The 15159-nt window shown below is 37.5% G+C and overlaps 2 protein-coding genes across 3 annotated transcripts in view; one reads left to right on the top strand and one right to left on the bottom strand.

Annotated features, from left to right (window-relative positions):
• The window catches only part of LOC116174658 (RE1-silencing transcription factor B-like), a 394864-nt gene that overhangs the window by 86249 nt on the left and 293456 nt on the right, over window positions 1-15159 (bottom strand). The window lies entirely within an intron of this gene.
• On the top strand, window positions 3029-6236 carry LOC116175118. 2 transcript variants are annotated; one of them, XM_031493223.1, is made up of 2 exons: window positions 3029-5442; window positions 5612-6236. In XM_031493223.1, the coding sequence occupies exons 1-2, from the start codon at window positions 5334-5336 to the stop codon at window positions 6112-6114; spliced, it is 612 nt and encodes a 203-aa protein (XP_031349083.1). In that variant the 5' UTR covers window positions 3029-5333; the 3' UTR covers window positions 6115-6236. The 2 variants fall into 2 exon arrangements, with proteins under 2 accessions (XP_031349083.1, XP_031349084.1); XM_031493224.1 differs by having other exon boundaries at window positions 5305-5442; window positions 5491-6236.

Here is a 15159-nt window from a genome sequence, read left to right as displayed (position 1 = left end):
AGGCGGATTATTTCATTAAATTAAAATACCTAATAGTCTGGACGCTCTCACTTTCGTCGTTGCGAATCTATAGTAATCCTATAAGTAAGTGTAACTATTTTTTTTAACCAAAACTTGGTAACTTTTGCTCCAATATGGCGGAATTGGCTGATTTACGAACTCGATCGAGCCGTGTAAAAGGTGATGAAAACGCGGAAGGCAATCTCATCATAGGTTACAATATCGAAACTACAGAAGTTACTTTAGGTTACAAACAAGTCACAATACCTTGTTCGTTCGTATTATGTATTTCGAATTGACGTCGAGCTCCAGGTGGAAAATTCCCCTAGGGCAAGGTCAGCGTCCTTTGGTATTTGCAGTTTTTTTACGGGTAATGGCAAAATTGTTGACAATTAAATAGGCAACCTCGTGATTCAACCAGGTCAAAGATATCAATGGACACTGGCGTACTTTCGATGTCGATTAAAGTTTATAAATATACACGCTCAGATAACTTTGTCGCGAATAAACTGACGATACTATTTTTGTTTTTAATTCAGCAACTTTTATACAGAAACCGCCTCAAACTCTTTCAATTGATTGTTCTTGCGGTCACAATAGAATTTAATTTACTGTCATTAACGCTTATTATGGCATGAATCCTAAATCTATTTAGGATTCATGCCATAATGAGCGTTAATGACAGTAAATTAAATTCTATTGTGTAGTCAGTGGGTGATGCAGTTTTCCAACGTTGGACGACTCAAGGGGTAGTTTTAGACGCCGTATGATTAAGGTAAAGAGTATTTTTGTATATTTGGACCTTTTTACTTAAGGATTTTGACCGATTGTAAACCTGGAGACAGTAATTAGAAATATAATTTAAAGATTCGGTTTAATCATTTTTACCCGTTTGGTTTTTGTAAAAAAAAATAAGTTGTGGTGTAGTGTACTGAACCCCTAGATTCTACGCTAACTTCACACTACAAGAACACGGAAATAAAGTCAACCCGGCAACGTTTAAAAATGGCCACCATTCCCTCCAAAACTAAACAAGATCCCCCTTAAATTTGAAAAGTGGCACGTGATAAAACATCTAAGGCAGGGCCCCCTTACGTTAGCTGGGCAGAATACTTTCAAAAAGTATTTGAATACTAAATAGTAAATACTTTACACAAATCAAGGTATTTGAATACCAAATACTTTTACGTCCAGCACAAGCGAATACTAGATACAGATACATTGAAAAGTATTCAAATACTTTCAAAGGTATTCGAATACTTTCAAAAGTCTGATCGAAAAAGTACGAATTGTTTTGGATGTTACGCACCAAAATTAATAAGAAAAAGTGTTTTCCCGAGAAATTTGTGTGTAGTCGATTTTTGGTAAAAAAGGAAGGTTATACACTGCCTTTTTTTTGGGGCGCGAAAGAAAAATTGTCTCAGATCGACCCGGAAAAAAAGTTTCTTATAGAATGTGAGCTGTAGAATCCATAATTTCAAACAGTTCCAAGATTGGGCTACTAGTTCAAAAGTTACAGCCCTTTGAATTTTCTTTCGAAATTGGTTTCTAGTCTATAACTTTTGATTGAGAAGTCTGATCGAAAAAGTACGAATTGTTTTGGATTCTACGCACCAAAATTAATAAGAAAAAGTGTTTTCCCGAGAAATTTTGGTGCAGTCGATTTTTGGTAAAATAGGAAGGTTTATACACTGCTTTTTTTTGAGGCCCGAATTTTGGAGTAGTGTTTTTTTGCTAAAAAAGGAAGGTTAAGTATTCAAATACTATGCGAAGTATTCTCAAAGTATTCAAATACCTTGCGAAGTACTCGAATACTAAATATTTGTGAAAGTATTTGAGTTACAAATATAAAATACTGCTTCCATAAAAGTATTTAATTACAAAGTATTTGAATACTTTAAAGGATTTGAATACTAAAAAGTATTTACAACATCGAATACTGGCCAGCTCTGGTTATAAACAACGCTATGACCTGAAGCACAGTAGGGAAGGAACGTTAAATAAAACACTGAAATTGTGAAAAGTTTGTTTAATAATGATCGTAATTATTAAGATTGTGAGAGCCCGGAAATTTAGTTGATGTACATTAATATAAACAATGCAAGCAAAGTCAAAAGGTGTCGTACTCTCGCAGTAGTTAACAAAGATAGTAAAAGTTTTTGGGGCCAATGGGTCAGGTAGTAGCAGGTACCTAAATTCTGAGAAAGGGTTAAGAGTACAGGATATGACTCATCTTTGGTGCAATAAAGTCCTTTTGTTAAAAGCAAGATGGAAAATTACATAGACTTGTAGGCAAATTTAACTAAAAACAAGATATGTGGAAATTATTGAATTGCCACTCATTTATCGCACATAGATTCTAAACTGAAGAGCTTTGATTACCGTTATCCCGCTCCTGCAAGATGGGTAGCCCGCCCCTGGTTTCGGGGTTTCGAGCCTACAGTTGAATGTCGAAGATAATCACGGAATTAGGTGTCGTACTTCAATTTTGACTACAGTTTTTTTTAACACCCTCGTGACTGCTTCATTCATGGAGAAAATTGTTAGTTATAAACAACAAATCAGTACATACCTTAAACGAATCGGTAATTTCCACATATTAAAATAAAATTATCAAAACTTACATGAATGTTACTTCAGGGACAAGACCAAGTAATCAACATCAATAAACATAAATTAAGCAGACATTACACCAAAAACGTAAACAATTACAAACAATAGCATAACGGTATCACACATGTGATTCTGCATTACGGTTAAACCAAGTAAATTTCAAAAACAAAGATTGAAACACACAAAAAAATATAAAATGCGGCATACAAAACACAAATACGATATAAAGAAATGCAAAAATTACTACCTGCATTAAATAACTTAAAATAACAACAAACATTTATGGAGTGACGCGTTCACGACCGCCATTCAAGACAAGATACCAAACGTAACCCCCGTTCGTTCTCTAGGTGGCGCAGGCAGCTTTTTCCCACCTAGAAATTGCATGGTTGCCAACTCTCAAAAATGTATGTATCGTCGTAAGTTGTATATACAGGGTGGAACCTTTCAGTGGGTAAAAAAGCTATGATATGATATTATTGATGTTTGTAATTTAAAGGTTTTTTTTTGTGTATTTATTCGCTATCAAAGTGGTAGAAAGCGGAAGAGATCATTTTAAATATTTAAGTTGGAAATAAATAAGTCGATTTTATTAAGGAAATTGTATTAAAGTATTTGAGTAAAGTTGAGCTAGCCGTGGATACATAAAAAAATCTAACATTACCGTAAAAAGAAGGACCAAATAAAACGACCATTGATTTTCCCACCTTGAAATGCAACACCTGTTACACTGTCTGGTTCCTTAAAAACAATTTCTTTACGGTTTTTCCCATAATCCAGGTTTCTTCCAATGTGTTTTTCTGCTTGTCTCCGAGGTTTCTTTTAACCTTATTCACGTCTGATGCTTTCTTTCACACTCGTCGTTATTCTTCGTTTCTTCCATTAGCATTGCCGTAGCGTTGCTGATTCAAATTGAGAATAGGAAAACTGCGTTGTCATACTTAAAAATAGCTGCCTTGGAAAAATTTGATTTTCCTGATGTACGAATTTAAATAAAATCGATAAGGGCTAACGAACTAAATTGTGTCGAGTCAGCACGTAAAAGCCAAAACCATTTAATGAAACTTTTTTATAGTCATGGTTTTACATTTGGCGAACAAGTAAATCCATGGTGTGATGCCTATCTGCGCATATATAGAGGTGCTTCCGTAAACAAGATGCGTGTTCTTTGAAAACCATTCAGAAAAGCATCCGTACACTCACTTTGCGTAAGGATCGTTGTGTGCATAGCATGTCAGAAGGCGATTAAATCAACGCATAACTCAAGTTTCTGAGTGATTTGCATTGCAAATATTTATTAAAAAACAATTATGAACTTGAGGGTATTTGCACTCAAGGTTATATTGAAACTTTTTGATGTCCTTTGCGATACAGCACGGCTCATGCTATAGCTTTTGTGTTTTTTTCAAAACAAAACTTAATCCCATTACAACCCTTATAAAACATGGTAGAGTGCAACACAAAATCCCTGCCTGGAAATGCCACGTAACTATCTACCTTCAAATGCCACATGATGTCAGAAAGAAAAAATCACCAACAATAATATTATATTATTATTATTATTGTTATTATAAAAAAAAAACATAAGACGTACCCATTTAACAAAAAATTAAAAAAATCAACATCTCTCACTCTCCCTCCCTGCCTTCTTCCCTCCCTCCCGCTCTCCCCCCTATTTAATGTGTCCCGAACCGACTCCTAAGGTCACGTACTTTTTCGAGCGCTCCGGCCTGTAAGTATCGTAGGCCTCGGCTGAACCGATTGGAACCAAATTAATTAGTACTAAACTCATTCTTAGACATAAGATGGCAGAATCGCGCATGCGCAAGTGTTTCTTCGAATATCTTCGGAGTTAATCGGACTTCCGAATTTTTAAAACATCATTTAAGCCCTAAAATACGCAACTTTGTTATTGAATGTTAACAGAAACGTTGAGAAATCGTACAATGAGTTAATGCGATTCAGGAGACTACGAATCCTACTCAATAATGAATGAACCACATTGTACTATTTCAAAAATAGACGACGAAAATTACATGGTACCCAAACAGAAGGTGTATAATAAATAAAATTACCTTAGAGAGGCTAACGATTTTTCAAAGACCTTTGGTTTGCATAATGTATAATGAAACGACGTCTATAAATAATTATAAGTCTAAACTGATATTGATTCAACAAAAGGTTATTCTGTGGCCATTCTTTGTACCGACTCCTTTACTAATTCCTTTGAAATAAGGAGAAATTATGATACTTCCTGGTGTTAACCTTTTGGAGCACCACTAGCGAACTTTTGACCTTTATACGGGGGACAACTTTTCTCGCAAAATTACAGCAGTTGTTAATGCCACTTAATTAAACAGGGTCGACGACCAATATCGATTCATTTAGTTTTCGTTATAGCTACCCCGTTAAAATATTATGCTCTAACATTAACCTTTTCAAGTGGAGTATTGCAAAAAAGCCTTCTTGAAGGTGATCGATAAAAAAAAGCGGAAACTAATCTATCTTCCAACAAGTTGGCTTTCTGGGAAACATTTAGTTTTAACTCCCGCAACAAAGAACACCACCAAAATGATTGCTAAATCGGGAATATATACACTAATTAAATATTCCACGTAACTGTTGCGTGCTCTGAATAATCATAAATTGCGAGTTGGAAAGGGGTGTTAACTGACCTCTGGCTAGTTTCGAATCTGCTGTTGTACGGAGTCGACTGCACGATGGGGTGCGCTAGTAGCAACCCCCTCATCGAATCCGGTAAACATTTAGTGGAGAATGCGAAGGATTCCGTCGTCGATTTTGCACATAAGGGAGAACATGCGATACAAGGTAAATATTTATATTGATTGATAAGTGCACTCTTGATTTTGCTTATAGGTATGACCAAGGGCACATTTTTAATTTATGTTTTGCATGTCTAAAATACGTGATTTGCTTTAAATGGGGAAAAAGCGGAACTCGCAGGGCACGCAAGATGAAAATTTGTTTTTCGTTCTAGACGCCGGCGAAACCGCAAAAGATGGATTGGTCGAAGGCGCGCACCAGGTGAAAACTGCAGTTGCATCGGCAGTCGAAACTGTGGGAAATAACATTAGTTCGTCAATCGGAAAAGTGAGTGATACTTTTAAAACTGTGCACGAAGATACCGAAGACGTGCTCGGTGGCGTTGTCGAAGACGCCGGAAGTAAAGCCAACGAGACCTTGGAAGTGGTTTCGGAGGCCGAAACCGTGTTGGCTTCAGAAGTGGACAATATGGTAGAAGAGGTCTCCGAAGTTGCGCACAGTACCGAAGAAAGGGCGTTTGATAAGGTGGAAAAGTTGAAGTCGAGTATACTTGAGGAAGCGAGGGAATTGCATAAGCCCGTCGACGAAAAGCTGGAGGTGCAGGACATGGAGGATGCCGCCGGAAGTCCGGTAAATACTGTGGAAATAACAAACGATACTGTTACCGCTACGATCTTCACTCCACCTGAAGAGGAGGTAAAGAAGGATGAACCGTGATGCCGATGAACTTTTTCGGATGAAATACTGGGGTGGGTGCTACTGATCTTGTTGAATGTGCCTTTTATAAAGGGAGATATAAACAGACATGCTATACTTATACGAAATGGTCTCGCTTAAATGTTCTCAACTAAATTTTTGTAAGTTTTATGTATTTAATAAATTAAAATTAGGTGAGTTTTCAATTTAGCTAGCTATCATTTTTAACATCCTTTATGAAACGTTAATCCAATAAACTTCCTTCTTATAGGGTAAAGATCTGTAATGTACCCAGGCCAGCCCCGAGAGACTGCGCAACTTAAGATTTAAATTCAAAGCTTTCCCTCCCAAACTAACTGAACCCCATGGCACGTGATCGTCTATACAAAGCTTCCTAATCTGAATAACCGAATAATAGGACCACTTACTACGTTGTGTTTTTAAGAGTCGTTACAAGATATGTGTTGCCTGTCGGAGTGAGGATCAAGTAAGGAATACAAATAAGACAAGTACATGCTTTAAAAACCGGAGATTTAATCCAAATAATTCGCATTGCAAGATTAAATTTAGAAAATGGTAGTTCACCGAGTACAAATATAAAAATATGCTGGGAAAAAAAGAACTGACCAAGAAAAAACCCAGCCAACAAATTAACATTGAACTTTATAGCAAAATTAGTTGTCTGTAATGGCATGAATGCATATTATGATGGTTGTCAAGTAAATTAAGATAATGTTGAATCACAAGCTCTGCTGGAATCCCTAAAGAATCAATATTTCACACACATAACAAAAAACAATCATTAAAACATTACAATAAATTCGCATAATAGGTTTGGATATTGGATGGCCAGTCCAAATTCCACACCGAGTAGTCTTTAGTTGCTCTCGTCATGACATGACAACATTGTATGAAATCGCTAGGAGTTGGCCTCTCAGAAGAGCCTTTCACATAGGAAAGATACTCCAAATTGATAACAAAAACAAAAGGTCACAACGAGAACATGCTGCACGCTTTTAGCAATATGGGCAAGATGGCTCTTTTCGAAGACACAAAAAAACAGTACATAAAACATATATCTCTGCGTATGTCAGTTCTGAACTAGCCAACCTCTGCTACGTCAAATCGAGATATTAAATATCGGTATCAAATATCAATATCAAATATAGCACAGTACATATTCGAAACAAGTCACCCTGCCAAATATTAATAATCATAATCACCCGGTTCAAATAAATAGTAGGAGCATAACGTTATGTATCACTTTACAACAAAACAAAGGAACATGTCGTGGCAAACATTAGTGTAATGTAATTAATTCTCAATGCCAAGTGCAATATGTAACAATCAACCACCTAACGTACGTCACTTGCCCCCAGATGAAGCACCCTGTAAATAAACAGTAACATATTCATGATGCAAACAAAAGGGAAATGTGTTGCAATAAATTCAATTATAAATTAAAAGGTAGTTTTGCATACTTGTATTGAATATCGCCCCTAAGGGAACATACTGTATCTAAATATAAATAAAAACACGTAAATCGGCCAGTAATTCATGTTGCCAGCGCTTGGAACAAAGGAGTACTATAAATTGGAAAACAATATATTTATGTAGAATCTCTATGCATTTAATTCAAAATATGACCAGCATAATTAAAAGTGCAATTTGTATATAGAATGGGTTTAAAGGGCAATAATCATGCTGTACGAGAATAACATTAAATTGGCAAATAATCGAATGCGATGATATCATTATTAAATGGATGCAATAGACGTAGAGATAAAAAACGAGTACATCACCTTTGTAATTGTCGAAGCTGCACTCACGCAACGTAAAAATTACTTCTGCCCTCAACAACAGCACAAATACCTCTGCCTAAATCTCTCCTCTTTAATCAAATCCTAGACGAAAATTGTTAATATCGACCGTGCTCCGAGACGTCGGGTCGATAGGAATCATTAGGTTCCCTCGCATAGCGTTATATTTGACACTTTTATTGTAAATTATGGCCCATTTCAACGTAGAGCAGAGAAAAAAACACGTGTTACACGGAAATCTTGACTTTTTTTCGTCGCGCCAGGGTCGGTTTCGGGAATATTTAAATCGAATTTTAGCGGGCAAATTCGGTTCCATTACAATACTGATAATATATTTTCACGTGAATACATAAATAAACACTTAATAAAAGAATATAAAGGTATAACCACCTGTGTAAGAATAGTAACAAATCTTGTAGGATTTATTATAAACATTATTTATTTATAAATAATGTTATAATCGTAAGAAAATAAATGTAATAATAAAACAACGTATCAAGAACAAGAATTGACGTGTCGACATTTACACGGACAACGGACAAGTGCTACTACCACAGATATATATATAATACATAAAACAGTGTTGCCGCTATGAATGTTTTGTCATATTCTCAACACTTCCTCCCAAAACTTTTGTCACACCCTGTACCGGTAACACTCCTAACCTCATTCGCAAATCTTCAAATCTAGGACGTGGTAGTGCTTTTGTCAATATATCGGCAAGTTGATGCTCTCCTTCCACATGACGTACTGTGATTTCGCCGTCTTCGTATTTTTGTCTGATGAAATGGTATCTTATATCGACATGTTTCGTTCGTTTATGGAATTCCGGGTTTTTGACGAGTTTTACCGCACTGGCATTGTCGATTTGGAGGCACGGAACACCTTGCAGTTCTATAATCTCACTTAGTAGTTCCTTTAGCCACACGATTTCTTTAACACATTCACTTGCAGCAATATATTCGGATTCTGTGGTGGACAAAGCTACACTCCTTTGCTTTCGACTGGCCCAAGTTATCGCACCGCCTGCATACTTGCACACAGCACCCGATCTTGATAGTCTAGTTTTATGATCGCCGGCAAAGTCTGCATCGCTGTACGCTTCTAGTTCACCAGCCTTGTACTTTGGCTTGTATACAATGCCCACGTTCGCAGATCCTTTTAGGTACCTGAATATCCTTTTGACGGCTTGCCAATTTGAAAACGTCGGATTTTCTAACGATTCGGATACCTTGTTAACAGCATATGCGATGTCGGGTCTTGTTGCAATGCTCAAGTACATGAGACTGCCTACTGCTTCACGATACGGCACCTTCTCATCTAATTTAGGATCAGATTCGAACAGCTGTGCAATTTTCTCACATGGCGTTGATACAGAGTTGCAATTCTCCATACCAAAACGCTGCAAAATGTGACTGACATAGCTTTCCTGACCTACAAAGATAGACCCGTTAGATAAATTCGATATCTGCATACCTAAGAAGCAACTAAGATCATCTTCCGTTATTTGGAACTCCACTTTCAGATCATCGATGAAACCATTTACGGTTTCTTTGTTGTTTCCGACTACGATCCCATCGTCAACATAGATTGCAACCAGGACCTTTGATTTGACAGTCCCTTTAATGAATAAACAAGGATCGGCTTTACTTTGTTTAAACTGTTGCTTGTGTAACATAAAGTTCATTAGACGTTTGTTCCAACAGCGTGGAGACTGTTTTAGACCGTAGATGCTCTTGTTGAGTTTACACACTTTTGTAGTGCCGTCTTCAAACCCTTCCGGCTGCTTCATATACACCTCTTCCTCCAATTTGCCGTAAAGGAACGCAGTCTTTACATAAAATTGTTTTGTGTACAATTTTTCCGAAGCTGCCACACTCAACAACGTTCGAACTGTATCGAACCTGGCTACTGGGCTGAAAGTTTCAGTAAAATCGACGCCAACCCTTTGTGCATAGCCTTTTGCAACAAGTCTGGCTTTAAAACGATGCTGTTTTCCATCTGGTTTGGTTTTTATCGTTAAAACCCATCGACTTCCCACAGATTTCTTGCCTGGTGGTAATTGAACTAGATCCCATGTATTATTTTCCTGAAGTGAAGCGATTTCTTCTTTCATGGCGTGTTTCCATTCCTCGCAATGGTCAGAGTTCATTGCTGTGGCAAACGAGTGCAGTGGCGAATGTTCCGCAAACAACACATAATCGTTAAGGTATGCTGGCTTTTTACATTGTCTTCGAGCAGATATTTCGTCCGTAACGATCTTTTGAACCGCTACTTCCTCCGCATCTTGTCCAGGTGCTTCCTCCATAACGATGCCTTCACTAATGGAATCCTCTTCTTGTGCTTCGACCTCTGTGACTTCGTCCACAGCGGATTCTTCCCCTTGACAATTTTGAGATACCACATTTTCATTCGGTGACGGATACTTCTTACTCGAAACAATGGTCACTTCGTTGCCATGGATTTCAGGTGTCGTCACATCTTGAGCATTTTCCAGAATCTCCTCTTTTGAAAAAATTATATCGCGACTTAGCATAACTTTTTGGCGTGACTCGATCCATACACGATATCCATCCTTTACACCACAGTAACCAACAAAATATCCAGGAATACCCTTTTTATCCCATTTTCTTCGGTTTGGTTTAGGCACATGCACAAAGCACTTGGTACCGAATATCTTCAAATGGTTTGGTTGAACAGCATCTCTCCCGTACCACAATTCATACGGAGGTTTTTCAAATTGAGTGGGGCTCGTATGATTTAAAATATAACAAGCCGTATTTACAGCCTCAGCCCACAGCCTAATCGGCAAATCCCTTGCATGAATCATGCTTCTAGCGCTTTCCACAAGTGTACGATTCTCACGTTCTGCGGAGCCATTTTGTTCGGGCGTATAAGGCATAGTAACACGGAGATTAATACCCTTAGAGTTCAGAAACGACTTCATATTATTGTTGTCGAATTCTTTACCTCCATCACATAAAAGTTCTTTGATTACATGCCCTAACGTAAATGCTTCATTCACAAATGTTTTAAAGCATTCAACCACTTCAGATTTTAACGTAAGGAAAAATACTCGTCTATATTTTGTATAATCGTCCTTAAAACAGACAAAGTACCTCGCACCACCCAGAGAACTCTCCTGCATAGGACCACACACATCTGCATGAATTAGGTCTCCTGCTGATGCAGATTTGTTCATCCTTGTACCGAAACTTGCACGTTTTTGTTTTCCGAAAACACACCCGTCACAGAACTCCGTACCACCTTTAACAACACAGCCGTGGCGCTGTAAATACGTCTTGACATGACGTTTATTCTGATGGCCTAGCCTTTCGTGCCATAATTGTAGAGTATCTGTTGATGATGCAACAAAAACTTTTTGAACAGCTGCTGGTAAGCGAACCCGCATGTTTAGTTCATATAGACCTTTAATTGTTTTTTCACCACTTAATCGTACAGTTCCGTGTTTTACAAATTCACACCTGTTACCGTTTGCTCGAAACTCGAAGCCTTTGTTTATTGTTTCCCCGATTGAAAGTAAGTTACGTCCTATTTCTGGCACATACCAAACATTTTCTAAATAGTTTGGTACCCAAACACCATTAATTTTCATTTCGACGTTCACCTTGCCTTGCCCGTATGCATAAATAACTTGACCATTTCCAACTTGTACCGGTTTTTGAATAGCAAAAGATTTGTAAGTAAGAAAATACTTTCTTTTCATGGTCATATGCACTGACGCGCCAGAATCAGCAATCCAATTATTGTTGGGATTTCTACACCCGGAAAAACACGCAAATGCTTCCCCGGTCGGTTTTGCAGATTTCTCCACTTGTAATTTTGAATCTCCCGCTCTTCTGGGACAGTTTTTCGCACGATGACCAACCTTGCGGCACTTATAACACTTCCGCCATTTTTCCTTATCAAATTTCTCACTATCTTTACCACCTTTAGCGACTAGCGCGGTACAATCGTCTTTCCTTGAAGGCAAACGCATTTCTATAAGCCTCAATCGTTCAGTTAGTTTGTTTACTGTCCTATCTTGCAAAGGCACCGATTCCCACACACTTTTAAATTCGAAGTAGTCTTTCGGTAACGTGGACATAATGCGACTCATTAACAATAGATCTGGGAGCACAGTGTTCACCAAGCTTTTCATTTCTTCATTTAATTCACTGAAGTTGCGCTGAAGACGAGCGATATACGTCGTGATATCTTCGGATGCATCTTTTTCACAGCTGAAGAAACTCTCTAGAAGTCTGTCCACTCGTTGACTTGAACTTTGTTCATATATTGAAATTAGCTTGTCCCAAACTGATTTTGCTGTATCACATGAGACAGTAAGATCAATATTGGTCTCATTCATTGCAGTCATCAAGGTTAATTGAGCCAAAGCATCGTCCTTTTTGAATGCTTTTAATTCGACCCCATACTTAGTTTGATCAGCAACAGACGCCTCATCCACAGGTGCCACTGGCAAAGTCCTTGTACCATTTACCAAGTCAAGTACTTCATGGTGTCTTAACAGCAGCTCTATTTGCCGACGCCACTTACTCCAGTTTCTGGCCCCTTCTAACTTTTCAATCTTGATCTTAAAATCCATCTCTTCACCGATGGATGATAAATCTTACAAAACCAAACGCTTTTTTTTTATAGGTTATACCGAGCAGTGAGCACGTGCTGTAGGTATCACAATTCACAGGTATCACTCAGCTTCACGCAGTTTCAATGCAGCCTGGGCCCATAACCTCTTGTAGCATTTATTATAAACATTATTTATTTATAAATAATGTTATAATCGTAAGAAAATAAACGTAATAATAAAACAACGTATCAAGAAAAAGAATTGACGTGTCGACATTTACACGGACAACGGACAAGTACTACTACCACAGATATATATATATAATACATAAAACAGTGTTGCCGCTATGAATGTTTTGTCATATTCTCAACAACAAATAAACATGATTTAGGTAACGGTGTAAAAACTCGGTAAAACAAAAACAAGTAAGGACATAGCGTAAACAAAATGTATCGCATTCGTGGGCCTTCTTTCTGTTAGTTTGTGATCTTAGTTGTAGTATCAAAGAGTGGGTACCCTTTGGTAGTACCATTTTACGTAATGTATTGGAGCGCTTTGCAGTTTTCGAATTTTATATATGGACAAAATTGCATATGTATCGCTTAATACGGACAGTTGGCCCGAGTCAGTTTATTAACGACAAGAGTGTTCATTTGGAATGCGTGGGTTTTTACCAAGATATTAGCGAAACGTTTGACTTCGGTGGTTCCCCTTTTCTGAGCTGAAAATGAATAGCGGATAAGATCGGGGCTTTCGGATTCGCTGACGCGGTTCCAAAAGTTGCGTTGGTTCCATTTCGGTTTCTCTAGTCGACCTTAGATAAGCACAGGGTAAGCTCAGGCAAAGTAGAGGTGGGTCGGGGTGAATATGAGGTTCTTGTATACAAACACAAATAAGCCAAAAAGGGAAGGAAATAGTAAAAGTAATCCGAATAGGCGCCACTTAGTCTTTGATAAATCTAGAGAGAGAGAGGGAGGAATACTTACTAAAGGGATAAATAAAGCAGACTAAGAGATCCTTGTTCTCGTCTTACTAAACTCGAAGGAATGCACAATTATGGGGAAAGAAACATAAACAATATTTGATGTCATAAATGCGGGTGGTTTAATACTTTAATACAATGATCTCAAAATATCACAAATCTACTGACACTGTAATAGATAGATCTGGTATGTCAAAATGGGAATTTAAAATAATCTCTAATAAAAACAAGAGAGAAGCCAACACGTAGCCGGGGAAAGTATTTATCCAAAAGGGCTTCCGCAGAAACAACGGAGCTATAATCATTAAGTGACTTTCAAACAAAGTAATAGTCACAACTCGTTAGTATCAAACAAAACCCAAAATGTAATCAAACGTTAAAAGGGAAAAACGACGAAAACAACTAAATTTACCTTTGAACTACGGTCGCAACCTTCTGAGCTCAGAGGACGCGAAACTGCAAATCTGTAAACAGACAGACACACAAACAAACAAAATATAAGAAGGGTAATGATTCGCGTTGCACAATATATCGCATAAGCAATGGTTAACGTAAGACACGAAGGGTTATTCTTATACGTAGAATTGCAATCAATACTAAAAAGAATCAAAAATTCAAATGACTTTACGACAAAACAAAATTTGGTTCGACTAAGGGTTGGTTTTTACAATCGGTATGAGATATCAAAAAGTGACATGAAGTCTTAAAATAAAAATACTATAAGATGTACAAATAACTGAATCTCTCTTCAATGACAAAGCAATCTTATCAATTCAAATGAAAACAAACTTATACGAGCAAGTTCTTCAGAGCAAAATTAATTAAAATTGTAGAAATTTACTTCGGACAAAGTCGGCAATTTTAAGAACTAGATCACAAACAAAAGTAGTCAATATGAAGGATAAAATATAGTAAACTAACAAATATAAGTGTCGGAGTAACACAAATGTGATGTCAATCGTAGATGATATTATCGTTAATCTAAGCTTCGGTAACGACAAAACTAAACGTAATGGTAACTGGGTATACCAATACATACGAACGATTTACACAGTACCAACTCCACAGGTCTTGTTATTTAGGTACTTGCGTGTCGGAGGAATCAATCGTAGGTCAACGAACTTCGCAAAATTGGGTCATTGGGCACGAAATGGCGGTAATTCTTCAGTCGATAAGGTAGAAATATGCAGGGTGTTTTTGACTGGTAATGGCGTCGAAATTTCAATGAATTCTCTTGCACAATATCGCAAATCGGGCATTCGCGTTTCCGCTTAGAAATATCAATGCACAATCAGAAAGCAATTGGTAACTCCAAAATAAGAAGTAAGATAACTCAGGGAGTACGAAAGTAGCCTGAAATGGATTATTTAAAGTAAAAAGGTAATGCGTCATAGATAACATACCGTAATCGGCCTTAAACTTGTAAGATAAATCCGCAGAAATGGGTCAGCGAAGTTGGAAGTAAGATATAACAGAAAAACTTCACTAATCTTAATGCAAACACCACATATAATATCCCAAAAAGGTAGACAATAATGTCAAGTAAGTGTAATGGCGTGTAGCTCAAGTACAAGTCAAGATCGATTCGAGTTCTTCAACAACGTCTGCGTTCGCCAACAGCAAGTGGGAGAAAAAACGCGCAACAGAAATCTAGACGGGAAGGTTTTAAAAGAAAG

The sequence above is a fragment of the Photinus pyralis genome, unplaced genomic scaffold (genome assembly GCF_008802855.1).
Source record: "Photinus pyralis isolate 1611_PpyrPB1 unplaced genomic scaffold, Ppyr1.3 Ppyr1.4_LG6, whole genome shotgun sequence".
Classification (NCBI taxonomy): Eukaryota; Metazoa; Arthropoda; class Insecta; order Coleoptera; family Lampyridae; genus Photinus; species Photinus pyralis.
Note: the sequence above shows the minus strand (reverse complement) of the source record. Positions and strands in the feature narration are given on the sequence as shown.

Coding starts and splice junctions, on each gene's coding strand:
- LOC116175118 (XM_031493223.1), top strand. CDS start 5,334: ATGGGGTGCGCTAGTAGCAACCCCCTCATCGAATCCGGTAAACATTTA. Junction 5,443..5,611: donor GGGAGAACATGCGATACAAG/GTAAATATTTAT, acceptor TTTTCGTTCTAG/ACGCCGGCGAAACCGCAAAA.